General features: G+C 37.4%; 1 protein-coding gene across 6 annotated transcripts in view; it reads left to right on the top strand.

The window, feature by feature from the left end:
• Nucleotides 1-23,751, top strand: part of LOC129764161 (protein FAM13A) — a 114,578-nt gene extending 90,827 nt beyond the window's left edge. For all 6 annotated transcript variants that reach the window (XM_055762989.1, XM_055762988.1, XM_055762991.1 and 3 more), the window contains 2 exons: nt 7,265-8,905; nt 21,779-23,751. In XM_055762989.1, the coding sequence (XP_055618964.1) occupies nt 7,271-8,905; nt 21,779-22,438 (2,295 nt within the window). In that variant the 5' untranslated portion in view covers nt 7,265-7,270 and the 3' untranslated portion in view covers nt 22,439-23,751. The remainder of the gene's footprint in view (nt 1-7,264; nt 8,906-21,778) is intronic.
• The last annotated feature ends 526 nt before the right edge of the window (nt 23,752-24,277 follow it).

Consider the following 24,277-nt stretch of genomic DNA (forward strand, 5'->3'; position numbering starts at 1 on the left):
CTGACGAAAGTCTTTCAAACCTTTGCGAAGTAGTTCAATCAACATTTCAGATTTGAAAATGCTTGCCGAGTATCGGAAATTTTTGGGTATCTAATGGCGGGTTTACATTAGGGAGATCTATAGCTATAGATGGATTTATTCACGTGGAAATAGGTGTAAACGGGTGAGAATAAATATGATACACTTATTCGAGGTATATACAAATTGAATAAATTCAGCATATGTAAACGCTTGTGAATTTCTCACTGGTGAGAAATCACTAAAGTTGGATGCAGTAGAGGTGAGGTGAATAAATTCATCGAAAATATGAATATATTCATTATATAAGTTCGCGCTAGTGTAAACGGTTGATACGATTTCTATAAATCTCATCATATTTCTTCACATGAATATATCCCTAGTCTAAACACACCCTAACAAAGTTTTCGTGGCAATTTTTGCAAATCATTGTCATCTTCAAAGCGAAATAAATGTGTAATATTCCATCGCACAATTCTCCCCTTTGATTGACCAAATTCCCCTCTAGGGGAAAATTCCCCCTGGTGGAAAATCACTGTCCTAGAGTGTCGATTTTTGACAATTTTGTTTTCAAGAAAACAGAAGATTTCGACCTTTCATGCAATTTGGAGACATTTGACATAAAAACATTCAAAATAAAAATATCTCTGTATTGAAAAATCCTATAAAATAAACTAAATGGATTTGCTATTAAATTAGTTGGCAAAAAAAATGTGTTAGTCCACAAAATCTTTGAAAAAACAGCAAGAAATCGATTTTTAATTTCCTACCGATATTTTTGTGCACTACACTAGGGTGTCAATGAAATTAGTCATCTCTAATTTCAAAAAGTTACCTCATAAAAAATGTTCACCACCTCGAAAAAACATCGTATGCCAAATATCAGCTCAATCGGACTCAAGAGAGAGTGGCGCAAAGCGTTCGAAGTTTGAGTTTTTTGAAAATCGAAAAATCACCCAAGGAAGGAGTAAAAAAGGGGTTTTCGAAATTTTTTTTTTGCCAAATGTCTTAAAATTGCATGAAACGTCGATATCTAGTGTCATCTCGAAATTTTTTTTTTGCAAAAATCGGCACTCTGGGACTTAGGAATACGAGACGAAACGTATGGTTTTGTGTACCAATAAAAATAGTTATCTCGATTTTTCATTTTCATTCGGAACATGCTGCGAAATGTTGATTTGCACGATGATATACCCTATGCAAAATATTAGCTCATTGGAACTTCATTTATCAGTGTTGCAGACGTCAAAATTTGAGTTGTTTGAAAACCGAAAAATCACCGAAAATCGGGATTTTCAAAAAAAAAAATTGTTGATGCCAAATGTTTCAAAATTTCATTACAAGTCGAGATTCAGTGTCAACTCGAGAAAAAAAAATTTGAAAAAAAAATTTTGGCACTTGGTCGTTTTTCCTTCTGAAAAGTCGAATTTTGACGAAAAAATTTTTTTGGGATAACTATAAATCTCGACGTTTCAAACCCCGATTTCCGGATTTTTCGGTTTCCAAAAAACTCAAATTTTAACGTCTGCAACACTAATAAATGAAGTTCGAATGTGCTAATATTTTGTATAGGGTATATTATCGTGCAAATCAACATTTCGCAGCAAATTCCGAATGAAAAATCGAGATAACTATTTTCGTTGGTACCCAAAACCATACGTTTTGGGTTTTCGTATTCCGAAAAAAAAGTCCCAGAGTGCCGATTTTTGACAAAAAAAAAATCGAGATGACACTAGATCTCGACGTTTCATGCCATTTTAAGACATTTGACATCAAATTTTTTTTTCGAAAAACCCGATTCCATTTACTCCCCTCCCTGATGATTTTTCGATTTTCAAAAAACTCAAACTTTGACCGCTTTGCGCCACTCTCCTCTAAGTCCGATTCAGCTGATATTTTGCATAGTGTGTTTTTTCGATGTGGTGAACATTTGGTATAGGGTAACTTTGAAATTTTAGGGACGATTTTTTTCCATACATTCGTTGACACCCTAACCTACACAAGTCAAGATGAAAATGTGTTCATGAGATATTCCGAAAGCTGTTTCCAACTTTCAAAAGTTGTGAAAATAGATTTGCATTGCGGTGTACGATTTCGAGTTTGACGCACTGTATACCAGTCGATTTGAATTTTAATTTTTAAACTAACATGTGCATAGCCCGACTCTTTGTGTGCATTTGTTACTCTTATTTTGTTTCACGTGGTTTGCTTTTGCCTGTGGGTGCAGTTAGTACTGTCGCCGAATGCAGTAAAATGTGTCACCAATCATTTCGCTCTGCTGAGAAGGACATGGTCGCATTGAGAAGAATTTTCACGATAGCTATGTAATTGCTAAGAAAATAATAAAATAAAATGATAAAACGAGGTAATGTTTTGCAATGATCCGTATTATAAATCTGAGCTTAATGAAACATTGCATAATATGTTTTAATATTTTTTTCCGTATTTGAGAAGACACCCTGTATATCAGAAGTGGCCAAACCTTCGATCATTGCGGGCGACTAATTGTTCAAATGGCGGTTTGGGGTTTACTAACGTTGACTGTATTAACGAATTATTAAAAAAAGAAATTTATATTAAACTATAGAACAAGTTCAAACTAAAGGGAAAACATATGTAATGCTAATAAGTATACAATGATAAATGAAAATAAAAATAATTATCGGATACCAAATGGTTAATAAGTGAAAAATTATTTTCTTTAAAGTCTTATGATTAAATATCGGACAATGTTCGAAAGAAATCGGCATTTTGCATGTTCGTAAAGCATTTTTCGTAAAAAATACACCCAAGTAGAGTATTATATTCCTCAATTTCATCGAAGTATAAGAACTATCATTAAAAAATTAAATGAAGGGGAAAATTCCTTTTCCGTCGAGATAATGTACTCCGCTACCGGTCGATCGCAATAATAATAAAATTATATGAAAATTACATGAAAACGCTTCTTCAACTGCAAAGCAGCGTTTGTACAATCATGGTCGACTGCTTGGATGATCATCGATGCAAGAATCATGAGTTTGAATCTTGGTCATTTTATTGATTTTTTTCAACAGCTCATTAGCAGCTGAACAAAGTTATCTAGCAGCTGTAAAAAGCTCTAGCATGCGTCTATAAAGGTGCTAAAAAGCGAATAGTATTTACAGCAATTTGGTAAAAGAAAATAATGCAATCAGAAAAAAATATTATTCTTTGATAGAGAAGTCTATGTAGAGCTGAACAAATCAAAATATGGTCGAATAAAAGTTTCGCCACAACTTGGAGTTAGATAAACGTTTTTTATTGACATTAAACTATATTCAACGAACAATTATTTCTAAAGCTTATTAATTTCTTCTAATTTGTGTAAACAATGGTTGAATACAGGCTTCAATAGTTCAGGCATTATGAGGTTGGGAAGCCACCACAGCTCAACAACTCAAATCCCGTATCATCAGATGTGCCAAAAAAGTGGATTTCAAGGTAGTCCAGACCATGATGGCGGTGTTTCGGGGAAGATTGAAGATGACGGGCCACTATCTGTCTATTTGCTTCACAACTCAAACGCATATTTTATGGGCTTGTGAAAATGCAATAAAGAATTGAATTAAAAAGAAAACTTTTTCGCCAAACGTGTTTTCATTTATTCCCGTTATTTATGACTTACCCTTACGTTGCTTCGAACGTGATAAATTCAAGGCGATTTTTGTAGATTTGTAGAAAATCATAAGCATAAAATTCACTCCAACTCCAAGCCATATCCACGTTACGAGACTAACAAAAGAAACTTAACAGCTTGTCTGAATTTATTTATTTATTCATTCATTTCGTCAAACAAATGTAGACTACACACTTATACACTAATGTTACAATGTTTTCTTAGGTTAAATATTATTTTTGCGGTACATGTTTCTTTTTAGCTGTTTTTTATTCATTGTTGTGTCAATTATTTCGCAGTGCTGATTGTATATACACATCATGCGATTGATAGGAGCGTTATTTGCATAATTTGTTCTGGATGTTTTGGTTAGAAACAAATTTCGTGTTCTTAGTTGACGCCCAGGTACATAGAAATTTAGTTTTTCTAGTAATTCAGCTGATTGTACTCGTTGCGAAATTAGGTCATTAACAAAAGAAAGCATTGCAAATTCACGGCGTTCTTTTAGTGTTTGGATGTTTATGAGCATGCAGCGTGCTTTATATGAAGGAAGTGGAAATGAGGTCCAGTTGAGTTTACGAAGTGCAAATAGAAGAAACTGTTTCTGGACTGACTCAATGCGTTCTTCATGTACGACCATATACGAGTTCCAAACGATGTTACAGTATTCCAGAATAGGCCTTACATATGTAATATATAAAAGCTTTATTGTGTATGGGTCCTGGAAGTTATGTGAGAAGCGTTTGACAAAACTTAACACACTATTCGCCTTATTTATTATAGAGTTGTAGTGTTCTATGAATGTGAGTTTACAGTCCAGGACGACGCCTAGATCTCTAACTATTTCACATTTTTCTACATTTTGATTTCCAAGACATATTACAATATTTGGTATATGTTTTTTTCTGCTAAATGTTATAGAGTTGCACTTTTTCACATTCAGTGTTAGTAGATTTTTATCACACCAAGTATGGAATACATGTATTTCGTTTCGAAATGCTTCGATGTCGTTTTCATTTCCAATTTCCGCGAAAAGCTTCATGTCGTCGGCATACACAAGTACATTGATACGCTTGAGAACGAAGGAGATGTTATTAACGTACAGAATGAAAAGAAGAGGACCAAGATGGGACTCCCGAAGTGACTTTTACTGGATTTGAAAGAGAATTTTGAAAATGAACAATTTGTTCACGGTTTGCTAGATAAGAATTGAGCCAGTTTAAGAGTCTTTGTTCCATTCCTATTTTCTGCAATTTGAAGAGTAGTAATGGAATGTCGATGCGGTCAGATGCTTTACTGAAGTCAGTGTAAAGAGCTTTTACGTGTTTGCCATTTTCCATTGCATTCATTGGCAGCTTAAGATCTTTCTATGCTGTCTACGCTCAATTTGTGTTGGTTGGAATAGGGATGCCAGGTCCTCGAATGAATCCTTTCGCATAAGTAACTGATTATTGATTTCAGCATTTCTTAGTCTGTCAGTGAAATTGTGCAGAATAAATAAACGACTCCTCCGAACGAATAATTCTACAATGTATAAAAATATCTTGTTGAAATTCTAGCCACAACGAAATATATATTTAATAGGGTGGCAATGATGGTATGGAAAAAAATAATTATCAAATTTAAAGAACCGACCATGTAGATTTTATTTTAGTGGCCCTGTGAAAAATTTCAGCTCAATTGGACATGATTTAGGGGTGCCTCAAAGCTACTCAGGCCAAAAAATCAATTTTCCTCCAAAATTTTTTTTCGAGATAACACCATATCTCGACGTTTTATGCATTTTTAAGTCATTTGGCATCGAAAAAAAAATTTCGATTTTCTAAATTTTCTTCCTCAAAATCCTCAAAAATCTCCCATCTTGGAAGATTTTTTAGGATCAAAAAATCAAAACTTTGAGAGTATTGAGGCACCCCTTAAATCACGTCCGATTGAGCTGAAATTTTTCACAGGTCATTTTTTTGGGCAAATAAACAAAATGTCGGTTTTTGAAATTTGACATGACCATTTTCGCTGCCCCCCTAATATTCAAGGTGGTCTTATAGAAGTTGAACAGAGTGTATTTAAATACTTTTGTTTCCTGCTATCGCTCGGTTAGAAGTCTTATCCTTACATGATCCACGTAGAGGGAATGACCTAATTCATTTTGACACTTCATTTTCATTATTTATATTTATATTTGTAATATTTTGTTATTTGGTATTAATTTTGTTCTAGCAGATTCTATTTGGAAATTGGACTAAATAAGCCTCTGGCGCGCTAATATGTAAGGTATCTCACATTATTCAACTGATGTTTATTTCATTCGTGTAATAGCCGGACATACGCGCTACCAAATGTCACGAATCGTTCATGTCGCGTGCATATTAGAAATAATCGTCCGTCTAGCCTCAATTCGATAATTATCACCTAATAATACATGTATTCATCAATAGCTAAGTTTAGATAATAGACTGACATGAAAAGTCTAAGAATACAACTCCAAATTACTAAAACGAAACTTCTCGCCGGAACCTTTTTCAGCCAGTAATAACTGTTGTTCCGATCAATGTGCTAGGACCGATTGAGGCAGCTAGTTAGTAGTAGCTTAATCACACGTCGTGCACCGTCAGCTTGTTTTCAGTCAGTTCACGACGTCAATCAGATCATCAGCAGCAGCCTTTGCGCTAGGGTATCTGCTGAAACCGAAAAATTGATCGTTCCAATGTGAGGGAGTGACGCATTCGAAACGGGAAACGCTATCTCTTTTCGTTGAAGGTGATATATAAACAGGAGATTATCGCTGTCGAAAGTTATTTAATGCAGGTGCTGATAACAGTCGGATTCTATTTTCATGCATCAAAACATGTATCTCGAAAGATGGTTATAATGTCGCGATAGTGTGATAACAACTGTTCAATTGAATTATATACTGTATGAATTGAATTTTAAATTTCAATTCATACAGTATTCGAATTTCGCCCATGCCGACGATGTCCAACATGGGACTAATTCGGTCATCATCCAGATATGTAAGGGTAATGCGAACACACGATGAGAGGAAGTAATTCGTGAGCTTTTAAATGCATTCAGCACAACGTAAAACAAATATTTTGTAATCGATCGTGTAGAAAGTTGAGAATATGACACGACAAGTTCATTTTCTATAGGTGTCATGATTATTCACGTCAACAATATATGTGTAATAATATGTCCACAGACAGGTTTTGGCAACGTACAGATAAAGTCTTGGTAAGACACGCTTTTGGGTTTGTGATAGGCATAATATGCTGATAGACAGGTTCCGATAACTATCAGCCTACCAAATTTAATGGTTGATTTCGTTTATGGAGTGTTAAATATTCGAGAATTGAACAAATGACACATGATAAAAGGCAAAATCGTTACGCTGCGAGTTGAAGTGTTATGCATTTCCACTCGAGACAAGAAGTGTGTTTCTAGGCAAACATCACAAGAGTACTTCAAATTGAGATGAAGTTAGCGTAAGCTCTCACATTATAATATTTACTTCGTTATGCAACATGCAACGGGTTTATTATATGTATTAACAAAAAACATTACGACAATAGTGAGATGATTAACATTTTTCACTTCTCCCCCTCTTTCCAGTGCGGCATGCGTCGCCCATCATCGGGACAGAATGAAGACGACCTGAGTCGTCTCACAACGGTTATATCCCCAACGACAGGAAGCTTATCGTCGGCGCAAACGGAACATGAAGAAGGCGAGAACAGTAGTGGCAAGAATAATCATATTATCAGCAGCATCCTGCAACAGCACAGCAATATTGGCAGCAATATCGACGGTTCCAACAATGGCGCTGGAAGCTGCAGCAAAGGCAACAGTGGCACAACGACGGGGCCCTCAACGTCCCAGTACCTGCCCAATTTGATTAATTCATCTGAGTGGCAGAATTGCAGAAAACGCAAAGAACGACAAGACAGCACATCCTCTATCAGTCAGGATCGGAAACTGATCCGCTCCAATAGCGAGGAGCACCTCCCCAACTGCCAGGAGGTGATTCGTCGTGTGTCTTCGCATGAGGATTTCAAAAAACCTCCGCCGCTGATTGAAATCAGTGTCGACAAGGAGAACATTATTGAGGAATCTGCCGAAGAGCAGCAGCAGCTGGAGGAGCAGCAAATTTTCGAGAAGAATCTAAAAAATAGCTCAGAGAATCTGAGGAAATTTTTTATAGGTAGCGAAAGTCTTTGTGCGGCCAGCAGAGACACATTCGAAGACCAGAACAACAAACCTGTCGATCAAGGTCACGGTCAAAACCATCACCACCATCATCATCATCATCATCATTCATATAGTAATCATTTGAGTCATAACAATAACCACACAAAGAATCGACTTTCGCCGTGTCGGGATATACTGAAAGCCCGCAAGGATTCTGACAGTGAGTTAGATGGAGAGCACGAGCGTCGTCGTCACTGTGAGCGATTTTCCAAAACTCGACCCCCTCCCGGGCGAAAATCCGTCTCTCCGCGGAATCGCTCCAAGCAATCAAAGCATACATCATCGGGCAAAGAAAAGAGCGGAAATGAACACTTCTACTCCAAACATGATTCGCATCATTCTTTCAAACATGAACGTCGTGGCTACGGAAAACGAGACAAATCGTCTGAGCATAAAACGCCCGAACCGGAAATCTTTTCCGATTACAACGATAACAACGTCTTGGAGAAAGGCACCCCTGATTCTCCCCGAGAGAAACAGCTGCCGTGGGACCAATCCTTCCAGGACGATACCCCTGTGGTATGTCAACGTTTTGCGGATCATAACTTCGAGCATGCCAATAAGATGGGCACCTTCGGCGAGGTGCGCAGTCTTCCGCCCAATGCAACCATGAAGCATTACGGAAACTATCGCAGCGCGGAGCTTCATCAGACGATCCAGAAACCTATTCCCCAGGCGAACAATATGTTCGACGATCGCATCAAGGCCACCAACCGCAAGCTCAGTGGATTGAAGAAGAAATTGATCCAGTACGAGGACCGGTTCGAAAGGGAGAATGGCTATCGGCCCGCCCATGGGGATAAAACGAGTGACAGCTCGATCCGGGCAGTGATTGTTGAAATACACAAACTGCGTAAGGAGAAAAATCAGATCAAAGCGGAGTTGTCGGTGGTCAACGCGAAAATGGCCAAAGGGAGCAGCACTTTGGCTGCGACGGCAGCGGAGCATGCCATGGACGAGAGCAAGCTGATGAATATGAAGGAAACGATAGCCGATATCGAGAAGGTAAGAAGATTTGGCTAACTTTTTATTGTCTAATTAGGTTTGGGTTTAGTAAATAGAAAGCATTTGTCATGAAATCCGCTTTGGGTTAAGTATTGTCAACAAATGGGGATAGACGGTTTTCACAATCACTCACATAGAAAGGAACATGCCAGATTCGAACTGAACAATGGTCATTCTATGTTACACCACCGTTGTGTACAGCCGTGCTTGTTGAATCCTTAATTAGTAGAAACCTGTCCAAATGTATTGGGACAATTTTATGATTTCTCTTTATTTTGGTAAAATCCCAAGTGCAATAAGCAGTGATTGAACAGAATCTTTTTAATTCTTGCTCTCCCCGCCAATCATCATTCGAGATGGGCAAGGAGAAACCCGCAATCGTATGCTGTGGAATAAAACTATGAGTGGGTTATACCTAAGATATAACCACAAGGTTGACGTAGGACTACCGTTGGCATTTGATTAAACCAGTAATCGAATGGAACAATTTCCGAATTCAATTTCGAACAAATCCCAATCTAGATCAATTCATGCATTGTGATAGATTACGTTCATCGTTGCAAGACTGACGTATAGCATGATGCCTTGACCATTTCATTCATTTATCGTGGACTTCCAAAATATGTGAACGGAGGAATGATCGTTTAGCCATGTATTTTACATTTCCCTCCGAAGTTATTGCATCTCCCAAGTGTACGTACTTGTCGAACCGCAAATTAACTTGATTTCATTTCATTAAATTTTCTTGTATCAACATATGAAACCAACAGATACAATTTCTTTAAACTAACTTATCTATAATACTAACATTAATACAATTATTAAAGGAGCAGATTCAGTGGTCAGAATGATAAAATAACTTAAAACATATACTTAAGGCTTGCACGAGAATGATTATAGTCAAATCTGTGATAACATTTGTTGAAAAATTTACACATGCTGATAATTGACTCGTTTGCACCATAGTTTATCCGAGATTCCGAAATATTAAAAAACGGGTGGGGAAGCAACTTTATTCGCCTTATATTTATGTCTAACTGTCGCAGGAGTGCAGCGCAGTCTATATCTGTTCGTAAGAGATCAGCATTGAACATTACCTCGGTGAGGTGACGACGCGAACTTAGGATTTGCGGATTTGTTTATAAATTAAGGAAAACTGTGTCAGTACGATCGTTTATGACAAAATATAGTTTGAATCGTCCGCATAATTTGAACTTCCGATTTGATGAACTTAAGGCACTCGGTTTTGATTTTGACATGTAAGTTTGAACGCATATTGTTCAATCGAAGTTCAGTGCGTAGAAGAAATGAAAGGATATCTTCCAATGCAGTCTTGAATAACCGAGCCAAAGCGTTGTGTTCTTGAATATTCTTGCAATGCCGACTTCCCAAGGCTCATTTGTTTAGAAATCTGTGTTAGGGAAGCACACAGATTCCAGCAATCGTACATCAACCGCTGTGCAATCAAATTTTCTTGTCATGCCATGGAATAAAAAAGCTCGCGTTCTGCCTTAAAAAGTTCATCAAATTTAGAGTATATCTGTAGCACAATCAGTCCGTTTTATTTTTATTTAATCTTTTTGACTGGTTCAGATTGATAATACAAAAGTAAATTTTTATAACTAATTATCTTAAAGATAAATCGTTCGGCTCAAACCTTTGTAGGGGAATAAGGTGGGACCATCATTATTATATAATCATGACTAAGTGGATTTCCGAGCGGGCATTCGTTTATATACAGATTTGTGTGATTTCAATAGCTTGTTTTCAAAGAAATTTTTAAGCTATCGAAATAAGTTTTCAGGTCAATAATGAACAATCTCTTGAGATGATCCCTAGGACATTTTTTTTATCTTATCTTCCGAATGAAGTTATTATTATACCACTCCGTTCAGTCGCCAAAAAGGAATTAACGTTCCTCCAAGCGTCACGCTCTCGTTTTCTAAACTTTTATCTAACACTCCGGTACAAAAATGAAAGATGTAGTCCTACGTCAAAAAGTTTGGTGACCGAGGTAGCCCAAGGTGGAAAATCCCCACAAACTCGATTCGTTCACGCAGTTCACCGATTATGGTGAAAAATGTTCCGCTCTTTTTCGAAACGGTTTAGCCAAACTGACGAGGTGACGTTCTAAGTTCATAATCGCAGGTGATCTGAATGCTCGGCATAAAGTAAGGGACAATCAACGATGGAACCAGAACGGGATCATCTTGGCGGAAGACTTCGATAGCCCCAGTTCGGGGGTTTATTCGATCTTATATTTCTTCCTGGCAAACGTGGCCGTACCAGAGGATCCAGTTGTCTACGATAAGCTGCCGTCGGACCACTACCCAGTGGTGTTGAAGTTGGTTGCTTCTGCTGATTGGTTCTTGTTACACCGAATCGTGGATTCCTCCTAGCTGAGCGACCAGGCGCTGAATTCTCTCCACAAAGTAATTGAAATTGCTCGTTATTGTACGGTTCCGGTTCAACATCAGGTGACTATCTCCAAATTGACAGCACCACAAAATATTTTACATGTATTAGGAACATATACCGGTGCCAATACCAGCATACTGCCGACCGTGATAAAAAAGTTACTTTCAATAAACTGACCGGGGTAATCCGGGGAAAGATTAAAGATCTAAGAAATTAGGAATCTCAGAGAAAACTACAATAAATTCCTACCCGATTCTGGTCCCAAAATATATTTTTTATTAAGGCACATGTGGCGTTAGCCTGACGGGGCCGGGAGTCCAATATTTTGACAATTTTTGTCTTACAACTATGTTAGTAATATGTAACCGATTACTCGCGGTTGGCTCGAGGTTAGTATTACAAGTGTTCTCATAATTGGTATGTTGCAGTCTTCGATGCTCTATACGTGTGCCCGACACGGGCTTCTTCCTATTGGGATGCAGCTGACCATTAATCAGCAACGCTCCCTAGTCTGTACCCCATATCTAGCGTGGTGCGTCTTTCTCGACTCGAGGAATCCAGATTCTTCCGATTCTGGTCGTTAACAAAAATATTAAAATAGGGACCTAAACCAACTCCTCCCATGCTCTTTTCAGGGGGATCACGTTAATGTGGTCTTCTGCTGACTTCCACAGAAAAAGCGTTTGTGTTGTCTCATAATCTCGGGCGAAACATCTTTAACCCTTATGAGCAGACTGTCGCTGAAGAGAGGAATCAAGAGTCACGGCTGATGAACTGATAGTACTTACCAAATCTGTCTAGAACTTGAAGGCCCCTGGTTTTGACAACACTTTCAAAATCGAGCTCAAGCACTTGAGCCATGGCTCATTTGTGTTCGTAGCGAAAATTTTGAATAGATGATTCTTGAGAATTTATTTGAATTAGTTGATTTGAAAGTTGGCAGTTCTGAAGCCGAGGAAAGATTCATCTATCCCTAAGAGCTATGGCCCATCAGCTGGCTCTCTATGTTCGAGAAATACATTCTTGAGGAACAATTTGGTTTTCGTAAGAAAAGGTGCACTATTCATCAACTCACTAGAGTTGATGGCACAGTCCCTCTCTGGCTGGAGGGACTGTGCCAAGACACAGACTGATACTCTAACACCTTTAGAATAAATTTCTCAAGATAATTCTGAATCTGTTTGAAGTTGAATTGCTTTACTATAAAACGTGCATTTCTTAATGCAATTTCTTTATCTAGAATAAAGATGTAAAGCATAAGCTAAGTGAACACTTGTAAGAACTTTGTATAAAACAAAAATCAAATGAAAATAATGGGTGGGTTATATTTATGATATAACCACAAGGTTGACGTGGGACTACCGTTGGATTAGTAATCATTTGTCTGTATTGATTGAATTATTGATTGAATAAAATAAATCGAATTCAATTGTATTCAACATATTTGCTGTGTAAGTAAAGAATTTGAACAAACGCCATGTAATATAAGGCACCTTAGTTTTGATAGCTGTATTAGGGAACACATTTCAATGGAAACAAAAGTTCTCCCAACATGCATTTATTTGCAATGCCAATTTCCCCAGACACCTTGGTTTGATGGCTGTGTTGGGGAAACCGTAAATCGGGTCAATCAAAACTGGGCAGTTAGGGCGCTTAGATAGCGCTTGACATTTTACAGTTATTCAATTGCTTATCTCAGGAAAAATAACATTTTATTAGTTGTGATAGATGCGTGGAAATATTTCCTATTAATTGATTAATTGAACATCGTTCCGAGCTATTAAAAAATGTTCGAGTTATAAGGATTGGAAATCTTTCATTTTTTCCTGCATGTTCTGTTTTCATTTTACCCCACATATACCAGCTCTGTTCAAAAAGTATCGCGACTTTCGAATTTACTCGGATTACGTATTCGATTCTAGATTTTTTGTGGCATTATGTTGGTACTCATGTCTCTCACTTATCCTGATAAGTACGGCTATTTTGAATGTTCAGTTAATTTTTGACAATTACTTTCCTTACACGTGTGTTGGTTCATCCTCGATTTTTGCTTATTACAAAAATGGATCAAAGAATCTGTATCAAATTTTGTGTGAAAAACAAAATAAGTGCGCGAACACATTCTGAATGTTGATTGTGACATCAGGTGAATCTACCTTGGAGCGAATCAACGTTTATCGGATTTCGAAAAAATGTTCTCGGAGGGTCTAAAATATGTAAACGGCGCAAAGAGTGCCGGAAGCCCGAGCACGATAAAAACTAAAATCGAATATATCCCATTCCATTAAGCATTTCCAGGGTCATAGCCGATTTTGCTTCGGCACTACGAAGGGATTTCTCTAGAGATAGGCTATAGGCAAAAATCGAAGATGAACCAAAACACGTGTAAGAAAAGCAATTGTCAAAAATTAACTAAACATTCAAAATAGCCGTACTTGTCAGCATAAGTGAGAGACATGAGTACCAACATAATGCCACAAAAAAAATCTGGAAACAAATATACGTAACCCGCGTAAATTCGAAAGTTGCGATACTTTTTGAACAGACCTCGTATTACGGTTAGACGCAGTCCCACGTCAAAATATATATTCATAATAAAAAAGCAAAATTATGGATGCATAAAAAAAAGCTTTTGATAAGTCACTATCGATGTGCCTCAAGGCCTCAAGGGATATAATTTATCTTCTATTGGTCTTCTTTGGTCGTCATTGAATGAATGCTTTCACTTGTTGGACATAAAGGGGCAGCTTAAAGTAGATGATTCCCGGCTAATCTGATGAAACACGCAGCAAAACCTTCTTCCCGATTGCCAACTCTGCCTTGGCTATCATAAGAATTTGTTCATGACCATTTTCACTTGTTGTTGTCGTATGTCATCTATTTCTCATCACCAGTGTGGTCTTCGCCCGAAGAAAGTCATGCTCTGCGTCTGGTGGGATTGCTACCCCATAATAGTGGACATGCGACCCATCAGTTATTTTTCGGTCAAGTTATATGGAACCATCGTAGCGATTTTACCAAGCTTCATCAGATGCTGGTGAACTGTTGTTTTAGACATCTGCAATGAATATACAAATTCACATGTCGTGTAGCGGGATTCATGTTTTAGAAATCATTAGTTTCCAATGGTTGGATCGAAACTCTTCTTAACGTGTTCGTCTTTCCTTCCCGGTTCCCCTAATCGTTTTGTAACTGTCACTGAGAGCAGACAAATGATTAAAATGGATAACGTCGTCTGCTAAAATAACACATCGTCGCTTTTGATATTAGCGGGGACAACCAAATCCATACAAGATTCATTATCCTTTTCCGTTCCTCAGCCGTTTATCGCTTTTTCATAGTCATTGTCTTACATCACTCACACCAAATCTGTGTTTTCCCCCTAAATTGATCAGACACACAATCAATAAAACTATCCTTAAAATGTTCTTCGAACGAGGAGAGTGGGGCTTAACTGGCGTTGGAGATGAGCTATATTTTGCCATTTCTGTGAGATGACGATGTCAGAGAAGACGCTACTGACGTCAATCTTCTGCAAAGAAAAAGATTGACAAAATTGAATCTTTCCACACAACCGGTCGACCGGCCGGCCAACCGTTAGAATGCTGCTGGAAGTGTGGGCTTCCAGCGTTATTCCCGCGTCACGTTCGCATAATTTAGAGCGCGACCTTGGTGGTCGTGACTAAGTCCGCAATGCAGGCAGGCAGGCCGGCAGGAGGTGTGTGGTGTTGTCGAACGCTCAAGGCATTCCGTCGCCGCCGGTGGCACGAATAATTGAATGTTTGATCAATAGCAATTGGCGCGTGCTTTCATGATGAGCACATACGACGTGCAAACTAATTCTTGTTTTTCTCACGTAAACAAATGGTAGGATGTGGTAGGGGATGAAGTGTAGATATTTAGCAATCAATTGATTAGATATGGTATTTAGTATTGCCTTTCACCTAGACGGCGAACTATCGATGGGAGCAACAATCGAAATTGCATTCGGAACTATTCGAATCTGATAAAAATATAATGCTTTGGGCTCCTCCTTTGAATGTGATTAGGCTTCGATATACAAATTTTGTACTGAAACAGAAAAATGTCAACGAGTACGATAGTACACTTCCGCTATTTTGGTTATGGTTATGGTTTGGTAGCAAAAATAAAAAGTAATCTTGATCGGCGACACAATCCAAACAACCTTGGGCTCTAGAGTAGCCTAACTAAGATGTTAAGAAGCTGGCGTCTTTATAGAGTTCCCCAATTGCAAAGCAAATGTGCCGAGGTTTCGCAATCGGTATTACAATAGCGACAAATATAAACTTGTACGAAACCTAAGTTTCAAAGATGGTATTTGCTGTAAATGTGCTGAGGTCTTTCTTATCAAGACTCAGCATTTGTAGAGTACCTTTAATACACGGCGTGATAACTTTTATGTGCCGGTCTCGCGGTTTCTGGTTTTTGGATAGGTGCTGGGTCAGTCGTTGGTTCTCTCCATGACCTTGTAAGTGCAACGAGTCAATGATATCGGGTGATCGTCCTTCGGTGAACTTCCGGCTTTATCTGGTTTTTTAATCAGGACGACCAGATTGTGGAATCATTTTCAAGAGAAATCGCGTTCAGTCCAAATCCAGCGCTACGTATTTTGTCCCAGCATTCATTTGGAGCTTCATGGTGGTTGGGCTGACGTCGCCTGATCGAGTCGACATCGTCTGGTGAATGTTGAAAGTTTATCGTCAGTTCGCATGATGATCGGGTAGGGGCCAGGGATGGTAAAAAATCGCATCGATCAATGAATAGATATATTTCTCTTATCAGATTTATTGACATCCCCATCAGCAGGCGACACTCTTTCACTCGTCAATCTTTCACAGAGAGAATATTTTGAACGGTGTGCTACCAAGATCTCAAAAGAACAGTATGAGCAGTAAATCGCTGATGCCTGTACTCTCCTGTGCCTTGCTTCTACTATGCAAGCTTTATCGTGAGCGATTGCTACAAACGATTATTCGCAGAGTATAAAGTCTGCGATGAGAACTTGTTCCGACAATGTACATCTCACGAACAACTGTTATCATAGGATGTTAGCGCTATGAGTTTGAATTTTCCTTTTGCATTGCTACTACATTGACCGAAGTTGATCGGAACAACTAAATTATTAAAAATCCTATTAAAAATTAATAAAACAAACGTCTCGGAAATAATCCGTCAAATTTCCATCGTGTGTGAAAACGGCGAATATCGATTTAACACTTTCGTCGCCCAGAACGATTCGGTGGAGTTTTTTGCGGGGCCCAAATTCAATTGTCGTTGCGCTAGAGAAATAAGAGGGCAACGATAATAACGAATTCAGGTTCGATTCAGGACTACTTTTCTGTTGAATTCGAATGAAATCAACCGATTGCTGATCAGAACTCTTTTTTCCGCCAATTGTACAGTGTTGCCAATGATAATAAAAAATGAAATTCAACCGAACGGATTTGCTCTATATATTATATTTAGTGACGACGAATAACTACAATTTTGTTAGAGAATATAGAATATTCTGTTTAATTGATTGCCAAGATTCTGTGAATATATCATGCCAAGAACATATGTTACTTTTGTGAGAAAATAATCGTCATAACTATATCACATTTGGCAACTCCGACCTTCCACGTATTCGTTTTCATTGTTTTTTGCGCTTGGTAGATAAAAAAAGCTGAAAGAGGAGGCAAGTTGCAAGCTTTTATTTCTGAGAATGAGAATAATAATTGCGCAACTCGGATAGGCCGGTGTTTATTCCCAAAAGTTTTTTTTCTTAGCCGCACATGTGTTTTTTCATCCCCAAAATGTTCACCGGACGGCGTAATGGTAAATCTGAAAGCAAGGGAAGTAGTGACGATGAAATAGTGCGAAGTGCGAGAAGAGAAATTTCGGGTGTTATCTCATCGAGTTCCGATTTGGATATTGAAGAACTATACGCAAGTGAAGACCTGGACGATATGTTAGAAGAACTTACTATAGACGACATAAAGATATAAAACATTTTAATATTAAGTTTAATTTTTGAGAATGATTTTCCAACAGTACATTCAAAATGTAACGGTTCATTGATTTTCCAATAACTTTGTCTAACATTTTATTTTAATCAGACATTTGGTTTTTGAGTTTGAAAGAAAGATCAATCATTTGAAATACACCCTTTAAAAAATCAGTCATAGTTTGAATTGGTCATATAATAATGACAATTGTAATTTTAGCTAGTTTCCATCATTTGTGCCAAGTTTCAAAAAAATCGCAGAGGGTCGGGTCAGCAGCCGACTGATTTGGGGTGGAATCGCTCTATATCGCCATTTTGGATTTGCAATTTGCATAAATTTAAAAAAAATATCGTCATTTTTGCGATGGCGGCCATTTTGAACTTGCATTTTCATAAATAAGTGTGTTCTACTAGTCAAGTCCTTTCATTTGATACCCATATTGATGGGGTTTTGATAAAATATGTAGTCCGCTATTTTGTAGCAGTCGGCATCTTAGATTTTCAAGATCATGAAATACGCAGTTTTATAACGACAGCAGAGCGTGTTCCAAATTTCATATCAATCAGTCAACAGAAAGGGGGTGAAATTTCTATTGATGGGGAACAACCCTACAGATAAACATACAAACATATTTACAATAGGTTATGCTAAATAAAACCTGTTTAAAAGTATAGTATAAAAAGTATACTTTAATGTTTTTAATTTTTTGATTGTTCTACATATCCCATATTTACATTTAAGTGCCTATTCTATCAAATTTTTTTGGAAATCCTATTCAAATTCAACGAGGAAAGTGTCATTCACATCTAGGTGACGGGGTCTCCCAGGAAATACACCCATAGTGTGTCATAGTGTTAACGCAGGTGAACGCTGCGATTACAACCCGAAATCTCTCGTGATTTCGAACTGTATGAGGCACGTGACGGCCCAACACCCACTTGAATATAGTATCCTCATTTTGGGGAAGTGGATATCAGATGAGGAAATCGAGGCTATTTGAAGAAAGAAAAAGGCTAGGGTATCTGTTATCCGGATATCGGATAGGCCGTGACTCACTATCCGGCCGGATAACGAAAATTAGAAAAAATCAATAATATCTTATTAATATAAGCTTATAAACATCACTCACACGAATTTAGAACTAAGGTGTACCGTATCCGAAATGTTATTAAAATAAAAATATTATCAACTCCTAACAGTGTTAGTATATTAACAGTATTCAAAATCAACCAGTGGTAAATTATGATGATGAATGATGTGCGTACTGCTTTGACCAGGGACTCTCAAAGTCTCAATGTCGGTTACCCAGGGGTCGACATAAATGTAAAACTGATTTCCGGAGTCGACGAGGTCTAGAAATCGCCCCTATTAATAAACATAAGTTCTTGTCTGAATCTACTGTATAAGTTGTATAAGTTGTGTCACGTATAGTAACAACTTATTACAAGAACGACTAATATTTTAGTAGAAAGTATTATTGTTGTAATTTGTATTAATAACTGTTAATAACACTTGACATTTACTGAATTTTATGTCTATTTATTGATGAGAAAATGATTCCATGTTTACTAACTCAACTGACCGCAAAGTTTTTGTATTTTGTATGAATAAGATAAAGATAATTTTTTATAAGAAATTTGGCTGTAGGGGTTGGTAGAATCACTTCATTCTGGAAGAGGTGTCTCTAGGTCAAAATAGTTCGAGAATCCCTGGCTTAGAGTAACCGCCAACTCTAAGGATCGTGATGGCGATCGATCAGGAATATTTTCACATAACAGTCGATATAGTTTGAAATTGTACTTTTCGCTTCGAATCTAAAATGGTCGCACTCAGGTATTTTGGATCTTCCCCTAAGTAGTTGTCTCCGTACCCCTCCAACGTTTAAAGGTGCTCTCATTTTGTATACAACAACACGCGGAATTATCAACGATTAATCAATAGCATTGACGGATACAAAGATTTTGAATATATAAACAAGATTTTACCTAGCCAACTCATATAATATGAGAAATCACAAGTGGAAAATTGAACATTAATTCGCTTAACCCTAATGGAATCTTTATTACATTTGCAAATAAATGTCTGCCGAAGCGCATATTGTTTTCCTTCTTTCTGGTCAAAGTAAATGCACTCGTGTTTGAATATAAAATGTCTGGGCGAAAGAGCGAGAGTGCTCAAATCATAAAAAATAGAGATACTCATTCTCGTGGAGCAAATCCCTGATGCGAGGTATACATGAAACGAGCGAGGAGAGTAACTCAATTATCCGATCTAGATTCAGTCTAGCAATGCATTGGTCAACTCAGAGTTACCTAGAGAATTTCATTTTGTTACGATGAGAATGGATTCATGGTTAGTCGCAGTTTGTACAGATCGCCATCTGTACAGTTCGCGATGAATCGTTAATCACACCACGCTCCCTTTTTTCCATTAGGGGCTTCTCCTCACTTTGTTATCACTAGTTTGCAGTTATTCTCTATCAGTTTACCAGGCCCGAAGGCAGTTTTAAATTGTTCAAATTCTAAATGAAATTTTATTTAAAAAACTATCGATGCATTCTAAAATAATATATGGAGTGATACACAAGCGGATTGAGTAATATAATTTCATAGTTTTACGTCGAAAATGCGGTTGTGTCCTAGATACAACCCCTTACCATTTTTTCTCTTCTAATTCTGATATCTAGCAACATGCCTGATTTTTTTGAGCGCGAAAAAAATAAAAAGAAACTATTCATTTTAGAGCCATTTTCGTGTTAACAACTCCCAGTTTAGAGCAGCAAGAGCAAATTTTCCGAGAAGTCACTGAAAAACAGTCAATTTGTTGAAGTTTTCAATACATATGAAATGTTTAGGACCTGCTGAGTCTGATCATGAGTTTTATTAGTTGTTTTTGTTGAAACTAACATGACAAATTTAAATATGAAAAATCATTTTTACCATCAAGTGTTTACCGCTAAACGGCCAGGTGGCAACTATATTGCCATCAACATTTTACGCTAGCCCTTTAACGGGCAGTGGCAACTACAGTGGAACCTCGATTATCCGCGAGTGGATGATCCGCGGTGCGGATAATCCGCGAAAGCGAGTTCCATAGTAGATCTATGAACCTTCTCAAAGTTTGTCAGTAAGCAATAAACTCTTGCTCTTCTGTTTTGGTCAATGCTTTCACATTATCTGATTACTGGTGAGCACGACATACAGATGAATAGTTTGATGATTTACGTATAGATAAAACATAGTTTTCATTCTGGAATATTATTTATTTTGTGTTTGTACCTCATTTTAGTCCTTCAATGCGTTATTCGCGATTTTGGCTATCCGCTGTGACCTTGCCAGATTATTTCGCGGATAATCGGGGTTCTACTGTATATTACTACCAATTTTTTCAATGCTTTTAACTGTTCTGCATGTAAACATGTCGTTGTATTGCAGTTTGCGTTGATTACATGCCTAGCTCTCATAGCTCGTTAAAGAGTTAAACGTTTGCAGCTCATTCATCTCTAGCCCTGGGAAGGGTCTCTGGGGACAACTCAATCCAAACTTTTTCTCTACCTGCCTTGACAAAAACAATTCATTGTCGTTCGACGCTCCTCAACAAACCGTGTTCGTTTTAGCAAACATCAAACGATGTTCTTGAAAAAAGGATTTCCGAGCGGGCTCCAGTTTATATATAGATTTGTTAGCCTGTTTTGAAAGCATTTTTCAAGGTATTAAAAAAAATCGACTCTAGGTAATAATTATTGAAAACTGAGACATTTTTTCATTCGAATGAAGTTACTTTCATACCATTTCGTTTAGCCGCCAGAGATTTATTAACATTTAAAACCTCCAAACTCCAATAATTTCCAATAGTTTCGTTTTTGAAATATTGAACTTACACCCCAGTACAGAAATGAAAGACGTAGTCCTACGTAAAATAATGAAAAAAAATTAAAAAGTAACAAGAATAAAAAAAATATTAAAATAAAATAATCAGATTGCACGTATTTAGTTGGTACAGTATTGGCACCATAAACACCGTTCACATATTCCAGCGGTCTGGTTTGCATTTTCATTATTATCAAAGAAAAAGTGTAAATGTACCGAATTTTCTCTTTGTTGACCTCCATTGTTAACACTATATAACTCACAACTATATGGAACAAACAAAAAACATAAAAGGAATTTTTAAGTGTCAAATGTCAACTTGACAACGAGCATAAACTAGAAAATGTATGATGCGTATTACGCGAGATACCGATCACTTCTGTCATCTATCGAGAAAATAATGGATTTCTTTTTCTCCAATATAACATATAAACCCCAACATATAAAACGTATTATTATTCTGGTATGCACTCATATATTGGTTGCCTATCACACTTTAATAAAATCCACTCAAAACAATCAACTGTAACTAAGGTGTGATTCCCAATTAATGGTTTGTTCTTATCCTCTTCTTCTAGCGTCTTCACGAGAAGCGTGCCACAGATCATCGTAGTGACAATTTGGACAGTCTCTCCAGTGAACAGTTGTCCGAGGAAAAAGCATCGGTGCAGCGAGCTCTTCTCTATTTGGAATCGATTTACGGGCGCCCTGCTAGCCGGGAAGAGCGTGATGCGGCGCGTCCTCTCTACGATCGGTACCGGATGATCAAACGGTTGGTGAATCGCGCCAACTCCATCAGTGGACCATGTGGCGGCAATTCTCAAATGCCAACGATTTTGGAACATGAAGCGCTAGCCATTGTGGGAACCACGACACCTTCAACTGATATCTCGCCACCATCGGCCACCTCTATGGTTCAATCGCCGACCGACACCTCGGTAGCGTCCACAGCAGCTCAGTCAACCGATGAATCCGAAACCACGTCCAGTTCGATCACCGAGAACATCCATTCGATGACGATTGAGCAGTTGTGGGAGCATTACGATGCTGCCCGCGAAGAGAAGAAAGAGCTGCGGCGAACAATAAAGGACTTCGAGCAAAAGTTCGAGGAAACCACGGGCCGAAAGATGTTGAAATCGGACCGGAAGACAATTGAAGAAACCTACGCTCTGTATAAGCAGAAAAAGGCGAAGCTTCGGCTCATTGATGCTCTTTTCAAAAAACAAATGTCGATTTGAAGTGATCTCGAGATTCCATTTTTAACGTATACATACTTTAGCGTTGTCTTTTTTTCTCATCATCCAGACCGAATCTTCCTTTTTTTTTGTTTTCCGAACGACAACGTTGGAACTTTCTTTCCATTTTTCGCATCCAACCATCGAGCTTCTATTTATTTCATTTCCTTGATTTTTCTATTCCTTCCTCGATGTTTTAGAAAAAGTTCACCTCGCGTCCCTTTGTGTGCATCGTGCATATATGCGTTGGATTTATTGTAACATAATAAAAACCCTTTAGATATTATCAACGGAAAGCAAACTACATGAATCAAACGGTAAATCTTTATAAAAGATATAATGGAGCAAATAATATTATTAAAACAAGGTACGATATACATGAGAACCATAGATATCATATTCTATTGTATGGCTTGTTCGATTGTTTAATTTTATCTTCTGTTGTCTAATATCTGTTGTTAATTATTAATTACGTACCTCTATTCATTTTCGAGCTACTTATTAGGATGCCTTTCCACCTGGGGGAGACATCCTAATAAGTGGTAGCGTCGTATAAGAAATTACGAAAAACGGTTTTTTGCCGAGGAGAAAAAAAATAGTATATATACAAGTAGAGGAAACAAAAAAAAAACGCATATATACTGATAAGCGAGAAAGAAATATTTGCATACAAAATATTCAGTTTTATCTAGTGCAACAATGTAAACAATATTTACATTTCAAAATGTGACCTAAGCAAGATACATGTAATGTATTGAAATTATGATTTAACCTTTTATATATAATGGAACATAAGTGCAAACTTATAACTACCACATCTGTTTGAAGTATGATGTAAAAAACAACACACTCTTTAGATCGTATTACCCCACATTTACAGAACTACACACTAAATTCACAGCATACAGATTCGTTTGAAATAAAAAAATAACCATAGCGTCATCTCCGTACTAACTTATCAATAACAGAAAAAAAAATCAGCAGCATACCCGAAACGGCATAATACAGAAAACACACACACACACGTATTTGTAGCTCTTTAAGATATATTACGAATATTATTGAAGATGATGGAATGAACAAAAGCGATAAGTTCTTAAAGAACGATTTATTACAGATTATGAGTATGATTATTATTGCTATTAATATTATTGCTAGTGTATTTGGTGCATAATTTGACATGATGGATACAAAGAAAGAAAGAAAGAAAAGTTGGGATTATGAGAGCGGAAGTTGCGAGAGTGAGCATGAATTTAACAGGATTAATAATGTTTCATGAGAATAAACAAGCAAAGTTACGTAACGTGCTAGTGAAACAGTGTGTGTGTCGATCAATGCCTATCGAAATGTCCATGTCCAATGAATTACTCGGCTTCGGCTTCTGAGCTAGGATGAGTTGGTGAGATTGATTATGTGCCGATTGACTATTCGAACTTTTTGGTTGTTAACCCTTTCAGGACCATAAGGTTACGGTACCTTATTAAATCAATTTAGCTATATGTTATGAATCAATAGGCACCCTAAAAACATAATTTATACTAAAAATTCAAAAAACTTTTACCTTTTTTTTTTAAATTTATGGCACAAATATGTCCCTATGGTTGCTATTATGTATTGCCAGTAAAAATAATAAAAAGGTACATTCCGAAATATTAAAATAAAAAAAATAATTTACAATGGTTACGTGAATATTTAATTAATCCATGATTTTTGCTTGGGACATCGGCGTCCCCGTGGTCGTGAAAGGGTTAACGTGAGGTCTTTACGGGGTCCTAATAACGACTCCGATCTTTTTTCTCGCCTTTTGTATAATCCACGTACCGTTGTCAAAAGCGTTAAGAT

Source organism: Toxorhynchites rutilus, chromosome 2 (assembly GCF_029784135.1).
Source record: "Toxorhynchites rutilus septentrionalis strain SRP chromosome 2, ASM2978413v1, whole genome shotgun sequence".
Lineage (NCBI taxonomy): Eukaryota > Metazoa > Arthropoda > Insecta > Diptera > Culicidae > Toxorhynchites > Toxorhynchites rutilus.